The sequence below is a fragment of the Chiloscyllium plagiosum genome, chromosome 2, assembly GCF_004010195.1.
Source record: "Chiloscyllium plagiosum isolate BGI_BamShark_2017 chromosome 2, ASM401019v2, whole genome shotgun sequence".
In the NCBI taxonomy this organism is placed as follows: domain Eukaryota; kingdom Metazoa; phylum Chordata; class Chondrichthyes; order Orectolobiformes; family Hemiscylliidae; genus Chiloscyllium; species Chiloscyllium plagiosum.
Genome location: NC_057711.1, coordinates 118,891,930 through 118,916,060, shown reverse-complemented (window position 1 = coordinate 118,916,060; position 24,131 = coordinate 118,891,930). Strand labels below are relative to the sequence as shown.

At 39.1% G+C, this 24,131-nt stretch overlaps 2 protein-coding genes across 6 annotated transcripts in view; one reads left to right on the top strand and one right to left on the bottom strand.

The window, feature by feature from the left end:
* Positions 1 to 24,131, bottom strand: part of ift74 (intraflagellar transport 74) — a 115,535-nt gene that overhangs the window by 76,537 nt on the left and 14,867 nt on the right. For both annotated transcript variants that reach the window (XM_043717227.1, XM_043717238.1), the window contains exon 7: positions 23,598 to 23,659. In XM_043717227.1, the coding sequence (XP_043573162.1) occupies positions 23,598 to 23,659 (62 nt within the window). The remainder of the gene's footprint in view (positions 1 to 23,597; positions 23,660 to 24,131) is intronic.
* LOC122563480 (leucine-rich repeat-containing protein 19-like) lies at positions 1,989 to 23,823 on the top strand. Of its 4 annotated transcripts, none has more exons than XM_043717260.1 (5): positions 1,990 to 2,470; positions 7,156 to 7,261; positions 17,795 to 18,161; positions 18,479 to 18,715; positions 21,945 to 23,823. In XM_043717260.1, exons 2-5 carry the CDS (start codon positions 7,169 to 7,171, stop codon positions 22,277 to 22,279), a joined length of 1,032 nt encoding a protein of 343 aa, XP_043573195.1. In that variant the 5' UTR covers positions 1,990 to 2,470; positions 7,156 to 7,168; the 3' UTR covers positions 22,280 to 23,823. The 4 variants fall into 4 exon arrangements, with proteins under 4 accessions (XP_043573203.1, XP_043573195.1, XP_043573186.1 ...); XM_043717251.1 differs by having other exon boundaries at positions 1,991 to 2,462; XM_043717268.1 differs by lacking the exon at positions 7,156 to 7,261 and having other exon boundaries at positions 1,989 to 2,462.

Here is a 24,131-nt window from a genome sequence, read left to right as displayed (position 1 = left end):
AGTCCAGCACAAAAACATGGTCTGGATCATCAGAGAAGTCAGAGTCATACAGCATGGAAACAGAACATTTGGTTCATCTAGTTCATGCAATGTTTCCAAACTACATTAGACACACCTTCCTACATTAAGCCCATATCCCTCCAAACTTTTCTTATTCATATACCTCTCCAAATGTCTTTTAAATGTTGTAACTGTACCTGCATCTATCACTTCCTCTGGCAATTCATTCCACATAAAAACCACACACTGTGTAAAAAGTTGACCCTCATGTCCTTTTTAAAACTTTGTCCACTCAACTTAAAAATTACCCCTGGTTTTTAACTCCCCACCCTAGGGAAAACACCCTTGCTATTCACCTTATCTATGCTCCTCATGATTTTAAAAACCTCTAAAAAGGTTACCCCTCAACCTCATACGCTCCAGTGAAAGAAGTCCCAGCCTATCCAGCCTCTCCTTATAACTAAAACCCTTCAGTCATGGCAACATCCTAGTAAACCTTTTCTGAACACTCTTCAATTTAATAACCTTCCTATAACAGGGTACTCCACAGGAGGCCTCACCAACGTCCTGTACAACTTCAACACCCTGTCTACCTGTGTCACAAATTTCAAAGAATTATGTACCTCAACTCCTAGGTCTCTGTTCTACAACACTACCCAGGGTCCTACCATTAATTGTATGAGTCATGTCCTTGTTTATTTTACCAAAACACAATACTCACATTTATCTAAACTCCATCTGCCACTCCTCAGTGCATTGACCCAATTGAAGTCCAGGAATTTGAAGCCAGACAAGTCAGTCTTTTCCAGAAGGCACAATAAAGGTTTGTGAAATAACTTTAAACATTCAGACAGAATCTATTTAACATTTTGAAGACTTTCAAAATGGCTGCTTTGAAGACATCTTTCCACTGTGCCTATCTATCCATGGTCATCTAATGCTCTTTCTCACCTCTAAATCTTACGTGTCCATTGTTTAAAGTTTCCCTAATTCAAACAATGCATGCACTTTAATTCAAACTTCAACCAGCTGTTAATTTAAACAGCACCTCAATCTGGTTCATCGACACTCTAGGTGTGTTGTGCAGGTGCTGCACCCACAGATAACTGGCATAAATTCCCTCAAAAATATATCAACAACTTACTATGATCCACAGAAGAAAACATCGTTAACAAATAAGATTAACTCTCCTAACCCAACTGACTATCCTTAAACATTAATAATATAACAACAAATTTTGAGAACTTCTGAGGCATGGTCCAACTCTCTTAACATACCTGTCTAATATCCAAAGTCAAGCTTAGAAGAAAGGAGGCTTCCATTTCACCAACATGGGCTTGCATTGATCTCCATGGTTAAACATACTATATGAAATAATTTTATTACTCAGGTTTTGTAATATTGAAATGTAACGATGACTATTCGAAGAGCTAACAACGAAAGTCATTGAGATATCAATGAGTATTATTGGTTGTAGTCTATTAAATGGAAACATAAATGTATAAAGTGAAAGCAATTACCTTTTACCACACTCTGCAAATATTTGCTCAGCACTAATGCAATAGGTTACATTTATTTATTAGAATCAGTCAATGGAAATTATTCAGTTAGCTGTCAGCCAATTGAAGTTAGCCTGGAATGTTGGAGTACACCCTTTGGTAGTTAAAAAGGCCTAAAATAGGTCATATGATTCCTACATAGCTACCATCAAACCAACAAATGAAAAATTACACACAATAACTGAGCACCATTTAAACACACTTGTATTAAAAAATGAGTACCGTCAATATTTGCATCAAATAAGACTTAATTCTAACAAGACAAAATACTGTGTTGTGATACTTTCAAATGCAACATCTAACCAAGTGAATATAAAGCCATGGTAGATAATTAACCGAAATGTATGTTTAACTAGCAATTCAAATCACATGCATTCTTCGGGACAAAGGTCACCACAAAACAACTCATAGTGAATGAACAAGCAACCTCTGCCTGCTAGTTATTAAAATTATCATTTTTGGTGGTATGAAGTCACATTTTGCTATTAAGATTTCCACTTTTTAATAAACAAAATTGCCACTTTTTCTGTGTTTAATTTTGAAAATGTGGAGAATCTTCCTGACTGGTTCAATAAGTGAGTTATGCAAATCAAGAAGGGACTAAGTTCAATTCCTAATCTGTCATCAAATAACCCATCTCACCCAAGAATACCATTGAGGCAAATCAGCTATGATTCTCTCTTGCTACTCAGCAGCTATTTCTGCCATAAGTACTGAATGCTGGGTTAAGACTGGATTGGGTTCAGTTACAATAGACTATTTTGTAACTTGAAAATCTGAATATCCTACAACAATCAAGAGTTACTTGTGACAACAATAGAAGGTGGCCAGTGTCTGTGCAAATAATCCTAACAAGGAATCTACACCTTAAAAGAAAACGGAGAACACAGGCAAAGAAAGTTGGTAAGAAAGTAAGGAAACGTGAATGATGTGACAAATTATTTTTTATAATACATAAATTAACAAAGACGTACAAAACAAGGACAGGAAAACTTAAAATTAGACTGAAATTGTAATACCAGTTTAAGGAAAAATCCTCAACATATTCTCTGATCTTTGCATATAGGCAATTAAATTTGATCAAAGCACCAAAATTGTAATGTAGTGTTTGATCATAACACATGAATGTTTGGTTTTTTTTCAGTAAACTGTGGTAATACCGGCTGAGTCCATATTTATTTACCATTCTTAATTGCACTTAAGGCAATAATGAGACAACTGCAGGAACTGTAGCCCAAGTGACTTAGGAGCGTTGCTCCGAAAGCTAACGTGCTTCCAATTAAACCTGTTGGACTATAATCTGGTGTTGTGAGAGTCATAACTAGATACACACAGTATTGTTTGGAAGGGAGTGTCCTAGTGTCAAAGAATAGCAATATATACTTTCAAATCAAGATGGTGTATGGCTTTGAAAGGAACTTGCAAGTGGTCTATGCTTCTAGAAGGTGTTGTCAATGGAGTCATGGTGAATTGTTTCAATGCATTTTATGGATGGCACATATTGCTTTCACTGTGCGTCAGTGGATCAAAGTATTTAAGGTGGTGGATGGAATATTAAACAAGTTTCTCAGTTCTGGATGATATTGAAAGTTTAGATTATTGTTGGGGACTCATTCCCCTGGCAAGCAGAGATCGCAAACCAGATGTATATCTTGTAGATTGTGGTCAGGCTTTAAGGAATTGGGAGATGAGTTATTTGCCCCAGAATTCCCAAGATTTAACCTGCTCTTGTCACCATAATCTGACCCTAAAGTCAGGGGAATCTGTGAGGTTTAGGCTAGAAGAATATCGGTAAAGTGGTGCTTGAGTTTGCAACCACCGGAATAGCAATAGTAAGGGATGGACATATTGGGAAGGATGAAATTCAGAGGCAAGTTTGTATCAGAGTTCTTCAAACATAATGATCAAGTGGGACATTTAGCTTTGTTGGGTACACTGAAAACTGTCTTTGAGTGTGACAGCAATGGAGAAGCAAAGATTTGGGATTAGATATTAAGTATTGTAGGACGATTGGGGGCTGGGTGTAAGCTTCTGAATAAATGTGGTGGGGGGAGAGTTTACGTTCACATCATCAGATAATACTTGCAAATGGATTGGAGGAAAAAGGACAAATTTAGGAAAAATACTTGTGGATGTGTGATAGGCAAAAAGAAAAACAAAAAATTACAAATCCAAACTCAGCCCGCTACACCAGGACTGAGAGGGAAGCAATGACAGTTGCGTAAAACAGTTAAGTAATTTCCCAGCATTGCTAGATGGTCAGGAAGAGCAACAAAAAAGCTTTCCCTGTTGTCCACCTGACAATCTTTCTTCTTGATGCTCCATCATCAATAATCCCTCCCTTCCTTTCTCTGCTTTGCTTCCTGGCTATTTGTACAAAAACAAAAAGTGGAGAAACTCAGCAGGTCACGCAGCATCTGTGGTGAGAGAAACAGGCGTGACATTTCATGACCAAATGACTTCTTTAGAACAGAAACAGGTTGAAAAATTGTGTTTTTTATGCTGTAGAGAAAAGGGACGGAGAAGCAAGATTGTAATGATCTCCAGGAACAATGCCCATCTCCCAAGGCTTCCCACCCTTCATCTGATACTGAGCCTGATCGCCCCATTTCCCAAAATTTCCAGACACTCTTGAAATAACTTTCATCACCCTAACAAACCCCGCCAGCTAAGGGTAAATTACAGGACATAATTTTCATGCTGAAAATCCCCAGATCATATTTCCTGTCAGAGCTCCCAGATCCTGAAATCTCCCTGTCCATTATGCGAGGACTCCTCTTCAAGGTTTGTTTGAGCACCAAGAGGTCTTGATGCCCAAAACCTCTTCAGAACATGAATCCACTGACTTATTCTTCAAATACTGCAAACTTAGTTTCAAGATCTTTACAGGGAGGTACTGAGGGAATTGAACAGCAGTACCTGACAACCATTTTTGAAGTCTGTTTCTCAGCTGCAGTCAGCGAGATTGAGACATTTGTTGCCAGGCAAGTAAACCTGTAGGAAAAGCAAAATATTGAAGATTCTGGAAATCTGAAATAAAAACAAAAAATGCTGGAGGAACTCAACAGGCTGGACAGCTTCTATGGAGAGAGAAACATGTATCATTTTGAGTCAGTTATAACTCTTCTTTAGAACTGAAAGGGACTGGAAAATTATGTTTTATTTGTACTTCTTTCAATCTAGCCTCCTGTATTCATTGCTCAATGTGGTCTGCTTTACATTGGTAAAACCAAATACAGACTGGCTGATCACTTTGCACAAACAGGTTAGGTAAGCACTGTCTAGTATGAGGACAGGAGAAAACTATTCATCCTCAAGCCTGTCCAATTCAAAGTGGCCTGTGGATGATCTGGCCTAACACAGTACGTCCTCATTTATCCTGTTTCTCTTAGCGTATTTGGTTAACAATAATCTATTGATCTGAAATTTAAAACGCACAATTGATTTTGTATCAACTGTCATTTTCAGAAATAAGTTCAGAACTCTACCAACCAGGTAGTTCCTGAATATACTCTAGAAAAGTCCAGCTTTAAAATTTTTGAATTTGTTCTCCGGTATTGTACTCCTCCAACCAACAGAAATAATTTCTCTCTACCTCACCTACTTGCTTCTGTTAAGATATTAAAAACGTTTTTCAAACTAATGCTAATAAACTTCTAAAATTCTAGTTTATGCAATCTCTCCTCATAGTTTGGCCTTTAGAATCCACGTATTATTCTGGCAAATTATACTGAGCTGCCTCACAAAGTTAATATATTCTAAGATGTAATGTGTAGAATGTGTTTCATACCATACTCAACAAGGTCTGGATAGGTGAAGCATAACTTCTACTCTATTGCTTTCTAGACTTCTAGGCATAAAAGGTCAGGATCCCATTAGCCTGTAATTATTTTCTGCACCTATTTATAACATTTGTTAATCCTTGCAGCTGCACAACCCCTATCTCTTTGGCGTTCCATTTTAAAAAAAGATTATTAATTTCAAAAGTATTCGATACTGTCGTGTTTAGATCCAAAGTGAGAGAGAGGAATGTGTAAATGGGAGAGGAACAGCAGTGGGTCATTCAGCCCATCAAGCCTGACCTACCATTCAATGACAGATATGTGGTCTAACTCCATGTACTTGCCTTTGGCCTATATCCCTCAATACTTCTGCTTAATAAAAAAAATTCCTTCAGATTTAAAATTAACAACTGATCCAGCATCTACGGCTGTTTATGGAAGAGTTCCAAACATTTACTACCCTTTGTGTATGGAAGTGCTTCCTAACATCTCTCCTGAATGGTCTGGTCCTAATTCTCAGACTATGCTCCCTAGTTCTAGAATTCCCAACCAGTGGAAATAGTATAACTTTATATATTGTCTTTTCCTGTTAATACAGTATCATAGAATCTCTATACAGTGTATATTCACCCTCTGAACAGCATCCCATCCAGACCCACTCCATCCATCCCCAATACTCTCCACTTACCATGACCAGTCCACCTAACCTTGACATCTTTGAAATGGGGCAAAGAAACCGGAGCTGCCAGCAGAAACCCATGCAGACATGGGGAGAAGGTGCAAATTCCATACAGACAGTCGCATGAAGATAGAATTGAACTTGGGCCACCGGTGCTGTGAGGCAGCAGTGCTAACCACCATGCAGTCTCTTGAAGACTACAATCTGATCACCACTGACTCAGCCTTCTAAATTCTACAGAACAACAGGCCTAACTTGTATTCTCCCAGCAATGTAAGACTTAGGTCTGGTATAATTCTCATAAACCTATACTATATTCCCTCTAAGTCCAATGTCTCCTTCCAAAAGGACTCCTAGTTAGATCAGTTGGCTGGATGGCTAGTTTGGATGCAGTGACACCAACAGCATGGGTTCAACTCCTGCACTGGCTGAGGTTACCATGAAGGACTGTCCTTCTTAACCTCTACCTGATGAACATGAAGAACCTCAGGTTAAACCACCACCAGTTGTCTCTCTAATGAGAGCAGCTCTACAGTCTGGAAAGATTATGTGACTTTATTAAAAGACAAAAAGAAAAGTTAAAATGTGGTAAATTCAATCATATAACAATCCCTTGTTGTCGGCACAAAAGATTTTCCAGAAAGTATTTTGAATAAATTGTGTGAAATTGATATGATAATGCCATCTAGTGGTATGACAATCCTACATGGATGTTTGTACATTTAACTGTCTAGTTCTGATAAAGACCACTATCTGGTGCCATGCACATTGACATTTTACTACTGAAATTCCCACAGGGGAGGTTTACAGACAGATAACAATATGCATTTCATTGGAATAGGGAATCAGAAGACAGATGCAGCCCAATAGTTTTCTAAAATTGAGACATAAAGATTGTAATTTCTTCTTGAAGATAGCATTACCTTAATGGTTTTTCTTCATGTTTCATTAATCCAGACTTCTCTCTAAACCCTTTAATCTAGTTTGCCTTCCACTTATTGAAAGTCAGTTTCTAGTTTAACAAACCACTGTTTAGTATTACATATTGTTTACTATTCATTTTCAAAGCATAATGACAAAGAAATATCTGACTTCTTGGTTAACTGGAAGTAACTAACAAGCATGTATTTTGCAGAGGAGCTGGGATCATGACAACACATTGGTTTGAACTTTGGACTGGAAATGTTATTTTAACAACAGCTGCAATAGCTTTATCTCCATGTAATTTCAGTGACACAACAGTAAGTACGTTAACAGCTTAATGAATGATATCAACATATCTTAAAAGGAATCTGTATACTTGCAGTACCATTTTATTCGAAATATCAATGCATATGGGTGATGCATATATGATACTTTTTACTTCTCACACTCCAATCCCCCAACCCCAACTCCATGTTTTAGGTTTTCAATATGGTGGTCACAGGCAATATAAAAATAGAAATTTTAAGTAGAATCCCTCTTGATGTAGAGCCATGACTAATTTCTATTTCCAACTCAGAACTGTTCGTTCATTCTCAAAAATTTTGTAAACTGTTAGCATCAGTAAATAGATCGAAAGTAAAATATCTGAACATTATATTTTTATATTTTGACTTGGTGTCAATTTAAACATGCATCACGGTAAATATAACAGATTGTAAAATCTGTAGTTTGAAAATGGATTGTTGCAGGACTTCGATTTACACATCGTTATTGGTCTAATTTAAGTCAGTGCTTGCTGCAGTGATAGACAAAGGCATCACAAAGTGTTTATTGCCTGTTTCTCAACAATAATCAAATTACTGAATAAATACCATGTGTCAGTGCCCTCAATCTAACACAGTAGTACAGAAATAGTATGCTGTTTGTTTGGATTTACTTTGTACAAACAAAACCAGTATCAGTGGAATGGCTGCAGTGAGAAAACAGGAGTCCTAATTTAAATGTAAGCTGGTGCTAAGTTTCTTCTCACTCCTGTGTTTTTTGCACATGAAGAAGGTGAGTTCAGTGTTTCACTAGCACTGTACTTGATGGGAAAGGATCAGCAAAAGCAGGAAGTCTTTTTTTTAATGTCAGGAATGCTGTACCACATCCTTGAAGCAACTTTGGCACAACATGTAATATCAGCTCAATACTGGCATTTGTTTTTCTACAGCAGGTTCCTGAGGCTAATGCTACAGTGTGTTAGCCACTTTGTTGTCCATAGATAGATAGGTGATAGCATAGTTGTATTATCAGTAGACGGTCAATTAAGAGACCCAGGTAATGTTCTGGGGGCTTGGGTTCAAATCTCACAGGGCAGATGGTGGAATTTGAATTCAATTTTTAAAAATCTGGAATTAAGGGTTTAACGATGACCATGAAACCATTGGCAATTGTCAGAAATAAACCCAACTGGTTCACTAATGTCCTTGAAGGAAGGAAACTGCTGTCCTTACCTAGCATAGCCTATGGCACCCCAGCCTCACACTACTGTGGTTGACTCTTAACTACCCTCTGGAATGGACAAGAAATGCTGGACTAGCAAGCGATGTCCCAAGTCTGATGAAAAAATAAAAAAGCCAAGGGTGCCTTATTTACTCAGGACATTTGCCTTACTATTTTTGCCACCAACTAATAGTAGCACCTTAAGAGGTCAAGGAGAAAGGGAGGACTGCAGATGCTGAAGATCAGAGCTGAAAATGTGTTGCTGGAAAAGCGCAGCAGGTCAGGCAGCATCCAAGGAACAGGAGAATCGACGTTTCGGGCATGATTCCTGAAGAAGGGCTTATGCCTGAAACGTCGATTCTCCTGTTCCTTGGATGCTGCCTGACCTGCTGCGCTTTTCCAGCAACACATTTTCAGCTATAAGAGGTCAACACAATATTATGGAGTTGCTGGCTTTCTCCTCAGACTACAGTATCATCCAGTCAGCAATTCAAAAAAGACATCTTTGAGGACAGACAATGAGAGTCCAGAGATGGTATATTCCTGTAAGGGTGAAAGGGAAGGTTGGTAGCTGTAGGGAAAGCTGGATGACTAAATAAATTGAAGGTTTGGTTAAGAAAAAGAAGTAAACATATGTTAGGTACAGCCAAGATAGATCAAATGAATCCTTAGAAGAGTATAAAGGCAGTAGGAGTATACTTAATAGGGAAATTAGGAGGGCAAAAAGACGACATGAGATAGCTTTGGCAAATAGAGTTAAAGAGAATCCAAAGGGTTTTTACATATATATTAAGGACAAAAGAACAACTGGGGAGAGAATAGGGCCCCTCAAAGATCAGCAAGGCTGCCTTTGTGTGGAGCCACAGCAGATGGGGCAGATACTAAATGAGTATTCTGCATCAGTGTTTACTGTGGAAAGGACATGGCAGATATAGAATATAGATGGTGACATCTTGAAAAATGTCCATATTACAGAGGAGGAAGTGCTGGAAATCTTGAAACACATGAAAGTGGATAAATCCCCAGGACCTGATCAAGTGTACCTTAGAACTCTGTGGGAAGCTAGGGAAGTGATTGCTGGGCCTCTTACTGAGATATTTGCATCATCGATAGTTACAGGTGAGGTGGCGGATGACTGGAGATTGGGTAGCGTGGTGTCACTGTTTAAGGGGACTAAGGACAAGCCAGGGAACTATACAACAGCGAGCTTGACATCGGTGGTGGGCAAGTTGGTTGGAGGGAGTCCTGAGGGACGGGATGTATAGTATTTGGAAAGACAAGGACTGATTAGGGATAGTCAACATGATTTTATGCGTGGAACATCATGTCTCACAAACTTGATTGAGTTTTTTGAAGAAGTAACAAAGAGGATTGATGAGGGCAGAGTGGTGGATTTGATCTAGACGGACTTCAGTAAGGCATTTAACAAGGTTCCCCATGGGAGACTGGTTAGCAAGGTTAGATGTCATGGTATAAAAGGAGAATTAGCCATATGGATATAGAAGTGGCATAAAGGTGGTGGAGGAGGGTTGTATTTCAGACTGGATGCCTGTGACCAGTAGAGTGCCACAAGGAATGGTGCTGGGTCCACTACTTTTCATCATTTATATAAATGTTTTGGATGTAAGCAGAAGAGGTATAGTTAGTAAGTTTGCAGATGACACTAAAATTGGAGGTGTACTGGACAGCAAAGAAGGTTATCTCAGTTTACATCGGGCTCTTGATCAGATGGAGTTAATTTTAGATAAATGTGAGGTGCTGCATTTTGGGAAAGCAAATTTTAGCAGGACTTATACATTTAATGGTAAGGTCGTTGCTGAACGAAGAGACCTTGGAGTGCAGGTTCATAGCTCCTTGAGAGTGGAGTTGCAGGTAGATACGATAATGAAGGCGGTGTTTGGTATGCTTTCCTTTATTGGCCAGAGTATTGAGTACAGGAGTTGGGAGGTCATGTGCAGCTGTACAGGACATTGGTTAGGTCATTTTTGGAATATTGTGTGCAATTCTGGTCTCCTTCCTTTCAGAAGGATGTTGTGAAACTTGAAAAGGTTCAGAAAAGATTTAGAGGATGTTACCAGGGTTGGAGGATTTGAGCTATAAGGGAGAGGTTGAATAGGCTGGGGCTGTTTTCCCTGGAGCGTCGGAGGCTGAGAGGCTTATAAAATCATGAGGGCACGGATACGATAAATAGACAAAGTCTCTTCCCTGGGGTGGGGGAGTCCAGAACTTGAGGACATAGTTTTAGGGTGAGAGAGTAAAGATATAAAAGAGACCCAAGAGCCAACTTTTTCACGCAAAGGGTGGTATGTGTATGGAATGACCTACCAGAAGAAGTGGCGGAAGGTGGTACAATTGCAACATTTAAAAGTCTTCTGGAGGGGTATATGGATAGGAAGGATTTGGAGGGATATGGGCCGGGTGCTTGCAGGTGGCACTAGTTTGGGTTGGGATATCTGGTCAGCATGGACAAATTCGACCAAAGGGTCTGTTTATGTGCTGTATATCTCTACGACTCCATGAATGAACAAGGTCAAATATATCAATAGAGTGAACATTTCAGTTAATCTCTCAGTCCCAGTATATCATTACAAGAATTCCAAAAATTAGTGCCCAATACTAACCATCAATGATCTTCCCTCCATCATAAGTCTAGGAGTGGAGATGTCCACTGGTGATTGCAAAATGTTCAGCACCTTTTGTGATTCCTCAGATACTGAAACAATCTGGGTGTACAGGGACAAGATTCAAGCTTGGCCAAGTGCCATATGTGTTATACAAGTGCAAGGCAATGACTATCTCAGATAGTTTAACCACATCCTCCTAATATTCAATGGCTTCACCGCCAGGGATTACTTCACTAACATCCTGAGGGTTACCATTGACGAGAAATTGAACTACACCAGTCATAAAAATACTGTGGCCACCACAGTCATAATGGAATTCTGGTGTCACTACCTGGGTGAGTATTTATTGCTTATTCCTAATTGCCCAGAGGGCAGTTAATAATCAATTACATGAAGGCTGGATAAGGTAGAAATGAAAGATTCTATTCTCCAATAAACCAGATGGATCTTTCTGATAATCTCTATGGTCACCAGAAGGCAACAGCGCAAAAACAACATGTAGTAGGTATTGATTTTAGGTGTAGCTCAAGTAATGCCAAAATTCAATAATTTCCTTGAAGGTTCAAGTAATTAACGTTTTCATACTTAGTTAATTAAATAACATTTACTGCTTTCTTTAGTGAACTCCTGACTGGGCTCCTGCTATATTCTAACTAATGACAAATATGCAACTTACAAATCACAGTTAGAGCAAAACTTTCTTTTACTCTATTTTGTATATATGTTCTCAGCCTGAGATGACACAATGTAGCTCCATATTGCATTGTTTTAGATAGGTAAGTCAGTATCCTTTTTTATTTGCCTGTAGTATGATCAAGTGAGGTGCAGGGTTTAACTGGAATTCTGGGCAACTTTGGATGGAACACTGCAAGGACCATGAACATGAATCAGCTTCAAATGGCATTGTGGTCCTTTCATGCCTCCTCTACTAGCTATTTCCTTACAAGTACACATGAATAGGCATATAAATATGGCAACATTTTCGCATTTCTTTGCAATAGGCTTTATAGCTCTTCTCATTTAAACTGACATTTCTCACTTGAACATCAATTTTGCTACAAATTTGACTTTTTTTTGGTTATATTTGAGGGGCTCAATTACCTCCTATTAACATTTAAGCTAATCAAAGGAACTAATCGGTCACTCACTAGCTATTCACTGAAAAAAAAAACAATCTACAAACCAAACATTGTAAGTGAAATAACTCCACAGAGGCTGGCATCCTGTGACCAAGTCAGTCTTTATTTACATGTGGCAAGTCATGGCATTGATCCAGTTCCCTCAGGGCCAGCTCTCAGTGTGAACACAATGTCTAACAGCCCTGTTCTTATCTGTCAGCAAGGGCTCCTTGCTTGGACCAGATCAACAGGCCCAATCAGGGAATCCATATTCTCTGAGGTCCATGTAGCTGATCTGGTTACAGTCACTATATTCCTCCCCCTTTGCATCTGAGGACATAGGCCAATTCTTTTTTTTGTAGGTCCTCCTAGGGCATCTTAACCCTGGGTCAGGTTCCTCCAACCTAGCCTCTGCTACGAGTGGCATGTAATGCACAGTAGCTTGCCTGATGCACCTGAAGGTATCTTCAACACTTGAACCCACAGGTTCACGAACACTTGGAAAGGAACCAGGCACATTTTCTTCCTGCATTGTTTTTGAGATTGCAACTTTCATATGGTCCACGTTCTTGTTCAGGACTGTTGCATTTTGCCAAACCTTATCCGTAACTGTACCTGACCTTGCATCGGCCACGCCTCTTACCAATGCAGCTCATTCCCATGGTTCCTACACCAAAACTTTGTCCCCTGAAGTAAACTGTTTCCCTCACTTAGTGGACTCCCGTCCAGCATTAGCATTCCTGATGCCGTTTCACCCTACCTTCCAGATCTGGGTAGATCAGATTTAACCTGGTGCGGAGACTTCTCATTAGCAATCTACTGGAGCTATCTCTGTAGCTCATGAGGGGTAGTCCTATAATCAAAGAAACCAGGACAGTCTGAAATAGAGTGAAAATGTAGGCTGTTCCTTTAAAATTGCCTTCAAAGTTTGGAGTTGTCTATACCATGCAATTTTAGGAAATACTTAAAACTCTTGCTTAGAAACCATGTTGTTATCTGTGACCAACACTTGCGGAAATTCTGTTTCTACAAAAGAGGTGTGCAGGTTTTCCTATCATCACCCCCCAGTGTTTAATGAATGAACTCTATTCATGTCTAGCCACACTGAGTGGGCATCCACAATGACTAAGAACATTAAGACCATGAAAGGACCTGCGTAGCCAAAGTGTAACCAAGTCAAGGGTTTCCCCGGCCATTCCCACGAATGTGGGGAACTGTTGGCGGTAATTCTTGTCCTTGTTGGCACATTGGGCACTACTGAACAACACGGCTATGTCTGCACCCAATCCTGGTCACCAGACATAACTTCTCACCAATATTTTCATTTTGGAAACCCTGGATGACTCTGGTGGATTATAACTCTTCCCACCCTACCTCCTGCAAAAATGCCCAATTCCTCTGCCTCCACCTTATCTGCTCCCAGGAGGACCGGTTCCACCACAGAACACACCAGATGGCCTCCTTCTTTAGAGACCGCAATTTCTCTTCCCACGTGGTTAAAGATGCCCTCCAATGCATCTCATCCACATCCCACCCCTCCGCCCTCAAACCTCACCCCTCCAACTGTAACAAGGACAGAACCCCCCTGGGGCTCACCTTCCACCATACCAACCTTCGCATAAACCACATCATCCGACGACATTTCCACCACCTCCAAACGGACCCCACCACAAGGGATATATTTCCCTCCCCACCCATTTCCGCTTTCCGCAAAGACAGTTCTCTCAGTGACTACGTGGTCAAGTCCACACCCCCCAACAACCCATCTTCCTTTCCTGGCACCCTCCCCTGCCACCGCAGAAATTGCAAAACCTGCACCCACACCTCCTCCCTCACCTCCAATCAAGGCCCCAAAGGTGCCTTCCACATCCATCAAAGTTCACCTGCACATCCACCAATATCATTTATTGTATCCGTTGCTCCCAATGCAGTCTCCTCTACATTGGGGAGACTGGACGCCTCCTAGCAAAGCGCTTTAGGGAACATCTCCCCAGTCAACCCCACCGCCCTATGGCCCAACATTTCAACTCCCCCTCCCACTCTGCCGAGGACATGCAGGTCCTGGGCCTCCTTCATCGCCGCTCCCTCACCACCGACGCCTGGAGGAAGAACGCTTCATCTTCCGCCTCGGAACACTTCAACCTCATGGCATCAATGTGGATTTCACCAGTTTCCTCATTTCCCCTTCCCCCACTCTGCAGGCATCCTGCCTCTATTCCTGATGAAGGGCTTTTGCCCGAAACATCGATTTTCTGCTCCTTGGTTCTGCCTGACCTGCTGGGCTTTTCCAGCACCACTCTAATCTAGATCCTGGTGGAGTTCAGCCAGTATCGGGTGGCGACCTTTTCTTGGGACAATCACTCCCATGATATACAGTCCATATTGTGATCTGGTCTCTCAGTGTCCGAAATGTTTTAATTCTGGTTGTGAAGGCCCTTTGGTTTTTCCCATCATCACCAACTATTTTAGTTTTGTCAGGACTGGATCTTCCTGCGTCCAAAGTCTGATAGTCAACTGTGACTGAAAATGTGTCCAGAAAATGTAAAACCATTACGGACTCTTCCAGTGATGGAACCACCAACGCCAGCGGGAAATGGTTCAATGCATCTGCATTTGCTACTTGGCCCAGAGAGTGTTCCAACTTGTAATCATGTGCACTTAGTATTGGAGCACACTGCATAACCTCCCTCAACTCAATACATGTAGACGATTGAAGGCCACCAATTTGACTGGGATAACGCAAATCCTAGAACAAGCTAACCAGAGACATGCACAGGAAATTGTAGAGGCCTGGTTTTTAACCCAGAAGGCTATCAACAAGCATGTAGAAACAGACCCCATACAGAAATCACTACAGAGAAAAATTGGAAATGGTAACACACTGATGAGGTTACCTAGCAAGGCAGTGAAAATATCTGCATGACCATCTACCAGCTTGGCGAGCAAACCAACAGCCGATTTCTTCGCTTTCCAGCCTTCTGGTTTCTGCCTGTACTTTTGTTGTAAGGCAAATGTCACTGGTCAGGCCTTGTAGAATTGTGAAATTGCTTCCTGATCAACATGCAAGGGGACCTTACCTCCTTTAATAGTACCTAGACCTTCCTAAAAAAAACCTTAGAGTATTTAATAAAGACTTCACTCAGGCAGCCATTTACTAATCAATACATGTTGAACCCAATCAAGTTGAATTTTCTCAATTAATTTTGTCCCATCAAGCTTGGCCTGTGCCTTTTACTACAATCAGTGGTAACTGAACCAGCAGCTTCTCAGGAGTTGTACCCTCAATCTGTAAAGGTTCTCAGTCTAGCCGAGGTCTTGGTAAAACCTAAATGTGGGTGTCCAGAGCAAATTTTATTGAAGACTGTGTCTGCAATCACTGAAAACGCCTTACTCGTATTGGCCTCCATTAGAAGTCGTTGACCATTCAACCAGATGTTTATTTTGATTGGTTCTGATTTGGATGTTGTTACGTAATTTAACTGTTCCAAACTAGATGTAGTGGACTTTCCTGCATTCTCCTGGATACCAGCCTATGAGTTCTCTTTCTTTAATTCAGGTCTGGGGGACTCTGTTGCTGTCTCAAGCCTGCATACCTTCAGCAACTACAATGTTGCTGGCCCAAATCCTGAATAAATTTTTAATTGTTTGGCTGATGCTTGGCTTTGTTCTGGGGTTTTGCTGTGGGAAGACCTTGAGTCCCTCTCAATGTCCTGAGTGAGGCTATACAGTTGCCTCCACTCAAGTGGTGTTTCCCAAGCTCAGTCAGATTAGCGAGAATGTCCAATTCCATCAGAATATGCACGCTGCAACTCATATGCTCCATTTGCTGCATTTTCCAAAGATAAAGCCAGTTGTAATGCCTGCTTGAGTCCAGTTGGGCTTTAGGTAGTATGCACTTTTGCAAGGTTACACCATTAATCCCACATGCAAAATGATCTATTAACATCTCATTAAGGGTTAAACCAAAATTACATGACTCTGCCAGTCATCTCACTCTAGTCAAAATCCCGATACAGATTCCCTGGTTCTCGAATTGCCGAGTAAAACCGAAAGCATCTCAGAATTAGAGGAGGCTTGGAGCTGTAATATTCATTAACTAAACACATCAAATGTTGAAAGGTTTTAGTACCTGGTGCCTCAGGGATAGTTAGGCTCCTAATAACTAAAAAAAAGCTGCAGGTCCACAAGCAGTCAGGAGATTACTCATTGTTTTTCATCTACTCCAATAACATTGCTTGGAAAAGAATAATGCATACTTTCCACATACTGGGCCCAGTCTTCGACAGCAGGATTGAACAAGCCAAGCTTCCCAAATAACAGCAAATTGTCAGAAATGTTTATCCCAACTCAAAAACAACTGCTGTGAGTGAATTTATTCAGGAACATGCTTTTCTCTCATCACCACTGAACCAACTCCACAGAGGCCAGTATCCTATCACCAAGTCAGCCTTTATTTATATGTGGATTGTCATTGACACTGACCAGCTCCCTCAGAGCAGACTTTCAGAATGAAAAGGACGTCCAACACTTCTGTTTTTATCTGTCAAGACAGGGCTCCTTAATTGCATCAGGTCAACAAGCCCAATCAAGGAACTCATTCTATGAGGGTCATATGGCTAACCTCTTTCCAATCACCATAGTAAGCAAATCAGAAGTACATTTTTTAAACAAAGTTTCACTGAATGAATTACATCCAAAAAAGCACAAAAGTACAATTTTTAGGCTTTCAGCTTGCTATCAACGCTTAGCAATATTGTTTGAAGTTTGAAATATTGTTTCATTATCCTGTCAATAAACAATGTGCCCACCATGGATAGACCCACAAAAAGTAAAATGGCTTGGAACTGAAATTACACTCCCCAAAATATTCAAGCACCCTCACATGTTATTTTGAGTACCTAATAACTACTGATTTTAATCACTCCAACACTGTAATTATGCCTTCAGCTACTTAGTCCCCAAGCTCTCAAATTCCCTCCTTGAATTTCTCCATCTCTATATTAAACTCTACACCTTCAAAAAGGTCCTTAGAACTTCGGTCAAGATTTTGGAAATTAATGCAAATATCACAATAAGCAACTTGGTGCCAAATTTTATTTCAGAATATCTACAAATTGCTCATTTCACTATATTTGAGGAATACATCTTATTCTAAAAACATCTTAAAATTTGATGAAAATAAAGCAGTTTTGAAGTTAGATATCAGCAATAAGATTTGGTATTTTTTGGGTGCAATCTCATTCCAAAGATTGAGCACAAAATCCAGTGTTGCGCTGGCAGAGTATTGCACTGTTCAAGCTGTCAGCATTTTGGGCAAAACACTAAATTAAGCCTCTCACCCGGAGACGTGAGAGATCCACTGACACAGTTTTGAAGAAGAGCAGGTGTCCCGACCAATATTTATCCCTTAATTAATCTTACAAGAAACAGACTTTCTGGTCTTTATTGCTGTTTGTTGGTGATTTTGTGCATATATCCTATTTTACAACAATGATGACACTTCAAAAACAAGTGCAAAGTGTTTCTAGACATTCAGTTGAGAGAGGTTCTATTGCAATATTGCACTTTCTTTCCTTCAGCTGAATGTGAACAATCACCTGAATCACTTCTTATTTTTCTGCAGTGTGATTACAGTGGAAAGAATTTGTCATCGATTCCGCATGATCTGCCTGCAAACACAACAAAGCTGAATCTAATGAACAACAAGATTTCTTTAACTCTTCATGATATTCAAATTCTTTCAAATTTAACCCAGCTTAAAGAACTGTATCTTGGATACAATCTCATCTGCAATTTAATTTCAGGAGCGTTCAATAATTTTAAAAACTTGGCTATACTGGAACTACACAATAACTGCCTCACGCATGTTGACAGGGATGTTCTGCAACCTCTGAATTTATCATGTTTAACTCTATATGGAAATCAATGGAACTGTAGTTGTGGCTTTCTTGGTTTCCAGAGGTGGCTTAATGAGTCACAAGTACACTTAGGTGAGTTCATCTCCCAAACTGATAGGTTTGCATAAATTTCTTATTGTAACAATATTCATGAATGATTAATGTTGCTAGGAAATTACAAGTTTCTTTATAAAGTTTAAAAGTTTATAGTCAGTAAGATTACTGCAGTGAATGTTTTTTTTTAATTACTGATGGGAACCTAAAGCTGTAGGGACGGGCAATGATGACCATGTCCAATGAGTGAATAAAAACAAAATTATCAATGTAAATTATTTGAACAGGAAATCAGTATGACAAACAGGAACTTAAGAATTGTGTGTTTGGAAAGTTATATCTTATTTCAACCGCAGGTAATGCGAACATCACAACATGTGAAGCCCCTGAAGATATGCAATTCCACACTATTGAAGAAGCTTTTATAAAGAGGAATGGATGTTTTTCAGTTTCCAGCTTAACATCATCTCCAGATAACTCAAATGTCAAAAGTACATTAGACACAATCTTTTCGGAAAAGATGCAGAGTGCAGCAATGCGAATTCCAACTGTGGCTGGACAAAATAACACCATGAATCAAACAAATGGCTCAGGTACTACAGCATTTTATGTCAGATGTCCATGTTTCTGACAAGTATCAAGAGAAATTATGGTGCAACACAGTACTTCATGAAATTTCTGATAGAAAGACAACAAGCAATATTTCATGGTACGCTATGCTATACATGGAGTGACTGGTGCAAATTGTCAAAAACAGCCTCATCGTGATGCAGGTTCAGAGCAGTAGTGGTCAAAAGCTGAGCATCTTTTTATCTTATCCTTACAGGTGCCTTTGTTGATTTTACTGTTTGTTGGTTAGTTTAACTTTGCAGTAATAATGAAGTCACTGGACGTTCAAACAAGTAGTTTATTATATATCAATCAACTACATATATAATGAGGTATCATTTTGTTGAGGCCATAATAATTGACTCTCATCTCAATTTTGTGTCCACCTGACTCACTATTATAGAAGCTGCTATTTACATAGTCCTATTCATTAATCACACACATTTTAATATTACAGAAGTGACTAAAAATACAAACTTCAAAAGCTTCTTTTCAAAAGCTCCATAATAACCAAGATTAAAATTATTGTTGCAGGTTTAGTGAGCTGTGCTATGTTCTCAAAATTCTTAGTCCACTTTGAGTTAGCTTAAATGCACCTGCAATAGAGATAGGGCTGCTATACTTGGCCTGAAGAGTTAGAAAGGAAAACATAGCCACAGCTCTGCATTAGACAATGATCCCTGACATAATTTTGATGCAGGGAAATTGAGTATCAAAGGACGATGTTCAGTTATATTGCAATTTCAGATCAAGTAGCCATCCACCAACCATCACATGTATCCATATGGAACTGCTGAATTAACCAAGTTACAGGAAGACACCAATGGTGCTTTCAGGAAGGTAGGAAGCTAAAGAAACTATACTCAATGTTCAAACTGCTTTAACATTGGAAAATTAAATAGATGTTGAAATATAAACAAAATTATTGATTTTCACAGCCATTTTTATTCAACTAACTTTTGCCCAAAAAACAAATCTGATAACTTTGCTGCTGCATTGCATAAAGAATGTAATTTCCTAATTACAAAGTCAGTATAACAAAATGTACCAGTGCCATTATTGATATTTCCAACATCAGTCATGCTTGTGGAGTTTCTGATTGAGATGGCTTTTTAAGCATCTTTCAAGTGTCTACTTACAATTAAATATTTCATTAGTTGTATTTAAAATCTATCCTAGTAGGGGTATTATGACACAGTTGCAGTGCCCTTAACTATCGATCAAAAGGTCCAGGTTTACGTCCCACCTGCCTTGGAAGTGTAACATGCTCGAACAGTTTAGAATCATACTGCATAGAAACAGTCCCCTTGATCCAACTTGTCCACGTCAACTAGGTTTCTTAAACTGAAATAGTTTCACTTGCCTGCGTTTGCCACATCCCTTCAAACCTTTCCTATCCATTTACTTGTCCAAATTCCTTTTAAATGTTGTTATTGTACTCACCTCTACCACTTTCTCTGACAGTTTGTTCCATATATGTACTATCCCTTGGGAGAAAAACGTTGTCCCTTAGATCGCTTTTAAATCATTCCCCTCTTACTTTAAACCTATGCTCTCTAGTTTTGGACTCCCCCACCCTGGGGAAAAGACAGTGGCATTTACCTTACCCATGCCTCTCATGATTTTGTAAACCTCTATAAAATCACCCCTCAGCTCCTACACTCCAGGGATAAAAAGCCCCACCCTAACCAGCCTCTCCTTATAACTCAAAACTTCCAGTCTTTTAGCAACCCTGTAAGTCTTTTTTGCACTCTTTACAGTTTAATAACATCCTTCCCACAGCAGGACAACCAGAACTGTACACAGTACTCCAAATGCAGCCTTACCAATGACTTATACAGCTGTAACATGGCATCCCAACTCCTGTACTCAGCACTCTAACTGATGAAGGTAAGCATGCTAAATACCTTCCTCACCACCATATCTACCTTTGATGCCACATTCAAGGAACTATGTACTTGCACCCCTTGGTTTCTCTGTTTGACAACATTCCTTAGAGCCCTTCCATTAAAGACCTGCCCTTAACACTTGATTACTAACTTCCCAAGTCTCTGCTCCCAGCCACAATGTGGGCCAATTCATGGCTTTTTCTAAATTGCTGCCCATCTACCAAGTATTATGAAAAATTTAACCTATGCCAATACATCTGATGATTAAAAAAATCACCTTTACTTCAAGTCATTTAAAGGATTTTTAAAATGAGCCAAATTTACAGGTACAGGGAGACAATCCTTTATCCAAAATCCTCGGGGTCAGTTGTTTTTCAGAGTTCAGAATTTTTCAGATTTCGGAATAAATGACATTTCCACAGTGAAATAAAAAAAATTACTTAACAGCAGGTGCACGCGTGAATAGTACAAGCGCTGAGACACAACTGACGCCTGCCAGTGCTGGGCCACGCTGTCACATCACATCTGAGTGGCGAGGTTTGAGTAGGTGTGGAATTCGGTCACCTGTTTGCACGCAAAAATGACGCTCCACACTCAACGGAAAAATTTCGGATTTTGGAGCTTTTTGGATTTTTTTGTGTACCTGAAGATATTTTGACAAAATTCAAATCACCCCAAAGAAATTTGCTTTTTGTACAAACGGTTTATGTAGAAATACATCTTATATGTGGGTTTATCCAAAATTTGTTGTACAATGAAGAAATTGATTCTAGTTTATAAGTTCAAGCATCTTTCGTGCTAATACATACAAAATCCTGAGGAAACTTGACTGGATGGATGAGGAAAGGGTGTTTTCTCTTGTGGGAGGGTGATGGTTTAAAAATAAGGAGCTGGAAACATTTTCTCTCAAAAGGTTGAGAATTTGTGGAATTCTTGTTCTCAAAAGAGAGCAGATGTAGAATCTTTAAATATTTTTAAGGCAAAATAGATAGAATTTTGATTTTCAAGGGCATGAATGATTATTGCGGGTGTGCAGGAATATAGAGTTGCTTTAACCGCTGAGGGGCATACTCCTGTTGCCATGTTTGTAATTCGGAGTTGAGCAACAATTACTTAGAATTTGCCAAATTAAGCAATGACTGACATGCTGCATTGAAAGATAAGTTTTTTTTTAAATTAAACATGTACAAATAGAAATATTAAATATATTTACTAGATTAAAATCAATTTATATCTAGCATGTAAGTGAATGATTCCTTACAAAAAGATAACAGAGCAATAGTACTTAATGTTTGGATATACTACTCTTTTCTTTATTTTTTAGATCAATCCAAATTTGGGAAATCCTGGAAATTAGTGGTTGGTGTTATGGCAACATCAATTGGTATATCTTCGATACTCATCCTCTTTGCAAAATTCATCAAATGGTACAATTGCTTCTTTGCCTATCATCATCATCGACTGCAGGAAGAACCAGATTTTTATTTGGAAAATACATCTCCAGAGACAACTTATAATGTCCCACAGACATCAAAAGAAGCTAAAAGCAATGAACAACAAACTGAAGCAAAGTCCATTCCTCACAATGTTTCTGATGATGACGGATATATTGAAGATGGATATATAGATTCTATAGGATTCACCAGTTGTGAGCAATAAATACGTAAATGGTGTAGACTTGTTCCAGGAAGGCTATCTGATTTAGCTGACTGTGCAGGATATGCAATAAATTAAATCAGTCACACATCAGTAACACAGACAAAAGCTACCATACTTAGAGCTTGCTTACTTGAAAAAATATTACACTGCATTTTCAACAACATAGATTTATTTTGTGTCAAGAGGAAGAAAAATCTCCAATATGTGCACTCAAATTACACATTAGAATCCAAAGTTCCAAAACACAATATGCTTGAAAGAAAGCTGATATGGTTGATAAGAGAATATACTGATAATGAACAATTTGCTGTTACAGAACTGGAAAAATTTTTTTAAGAAGTTGTCAAAGTTGATGTTTCTACGAGTTCAGCATTAACTCTATATATTCAAATACAAAACCAAAGACTCCGTTAATTATTTTTAAGAGTCTTATCTACCTGTGCTCGTTACCAGCATCTACTGATGCAACTGAACCTCAGGAAAGATGGATTTGGCCTTGGTGTAGGGTCTAACAAGTTCAGCAGTTGGTACTGATACTTAAAAAATTAAACTAAGGACAGTTTGCATAAACATGATTTAAGTTTAAGATGTTTAACAAAAGAAATAGCAGCACGAATAGACAAAGACCCTACTGAGCCAACCGCACGAATAGACAAAGACCTACAGAGCTTGCCGTGCCATTTAATGCAATCTTGAATAATATTTGGCCACTTTCCATTCCCAATCTTTGCCATTATCCTGACAGACTGAAAATCTATCTTTGGCTTCAATATGTTCCATGGTGCACCATCCACAACCCTCAGATTTATTCATAACCTTCAGGGGTAGAGAATTCCAAACATTCACATTAATTTCAGTTAAATATCTCATCTCCATGCTAACTATTTAGCCTTTTATCCTGAGACTGTACCCACATGTAATAGATTTCCCAAATATGGGAAACAACCTCAGTTACAACCCTGTAAGGCCCCTTCAGAATCTTGTAGGTTTCAAGGGGATCACCCTCATTCTTCTAAATGCCAAAGAATATAAACATAATTTACTCAGTATCTCATCACACAGTAATGCTCCCTTCTAAATCAGGTAAATTGCTATGAAGGTATTTTCACTGCTCAAAAAATGTTGATAAAGTGATTTAGACCTAAGTCATTTAAGAGTGATATCAGGAAATACACTTCACAAGATATGAAAATTTCCTCAAACTGTTGTGAATATTATTACAATTCAAATTTGAGATGCATAAAATGGCAGAACAGGCTTGAAGAATCATACCTGGTTCTCGTGTACTCAATATTCTGAACAAGGTATTATTACTTACTCTCGTCGCTCTGTGAAAATTACATCCATACTCTGTGCTTCTCGATCGTTCTGTGCTTTGAGCTAAAATACAATATTATTGCTTGTTCATTAAGAGCAATCAACAACAGTATGACAGTTTTCAGTTTTATTACAATATTATCTATAACATAAATATTTAAATCTAATGACAGAATGTATAATTCCAAGTAGCTCCACTTAAATAATTAAGGAATGATTATTACAAACCATCTTGTGTGTTTATCATTTGTACAGATGTTTGCCTGACTGACTAGAAGATGTTTATTGAAACAGCTTTACAGCAGAGAGAAGCAGCAAATCAGTTTAGGGAACAAGAAAAATAGCAGGACTGAGGTGACAAAGTTTAGCAGTGAGACTAAGCAAAAAGAGAGGACTTAGACTACAGGGCACAGTTCAAGTACTGCTGGATGAAAGAGCCATTGAACTAAAAAAGGTTGTAGAGAGAGATTGAGGCAAAGTCATAAAAACAGTATGATCCCGGAGAAGCAAGTGCAGACATGTTGAGCATCATGAA

What these genes read in the sequence shown, in the direction of transcription:
- LOC122563480 (XM_043717260.1), top strand. Translation starts at nt 7,169, where the DNA reads ATGACAACACATTGGTTTGAACTTTGGACTGGAAATGTTATTTTAACA. An exon ending in TGAGTCACAAGTACACTTAG is followed by an intron (nt 18,162 to 18,478) that starts GTGAGTTCATCT and finishes TTTCAACCGCAG; the next exon opens with GTAATGCGAACATCACAACA. An exon ending in GAATCAAACAAATGGCTCAG is followed by an intron (nt 18,716 to 21,944) that starts GTACTACAGCAT and finishes TTTATTTTTTAG; the next exon opens with ATCAATCCAAATTTGGGAAA.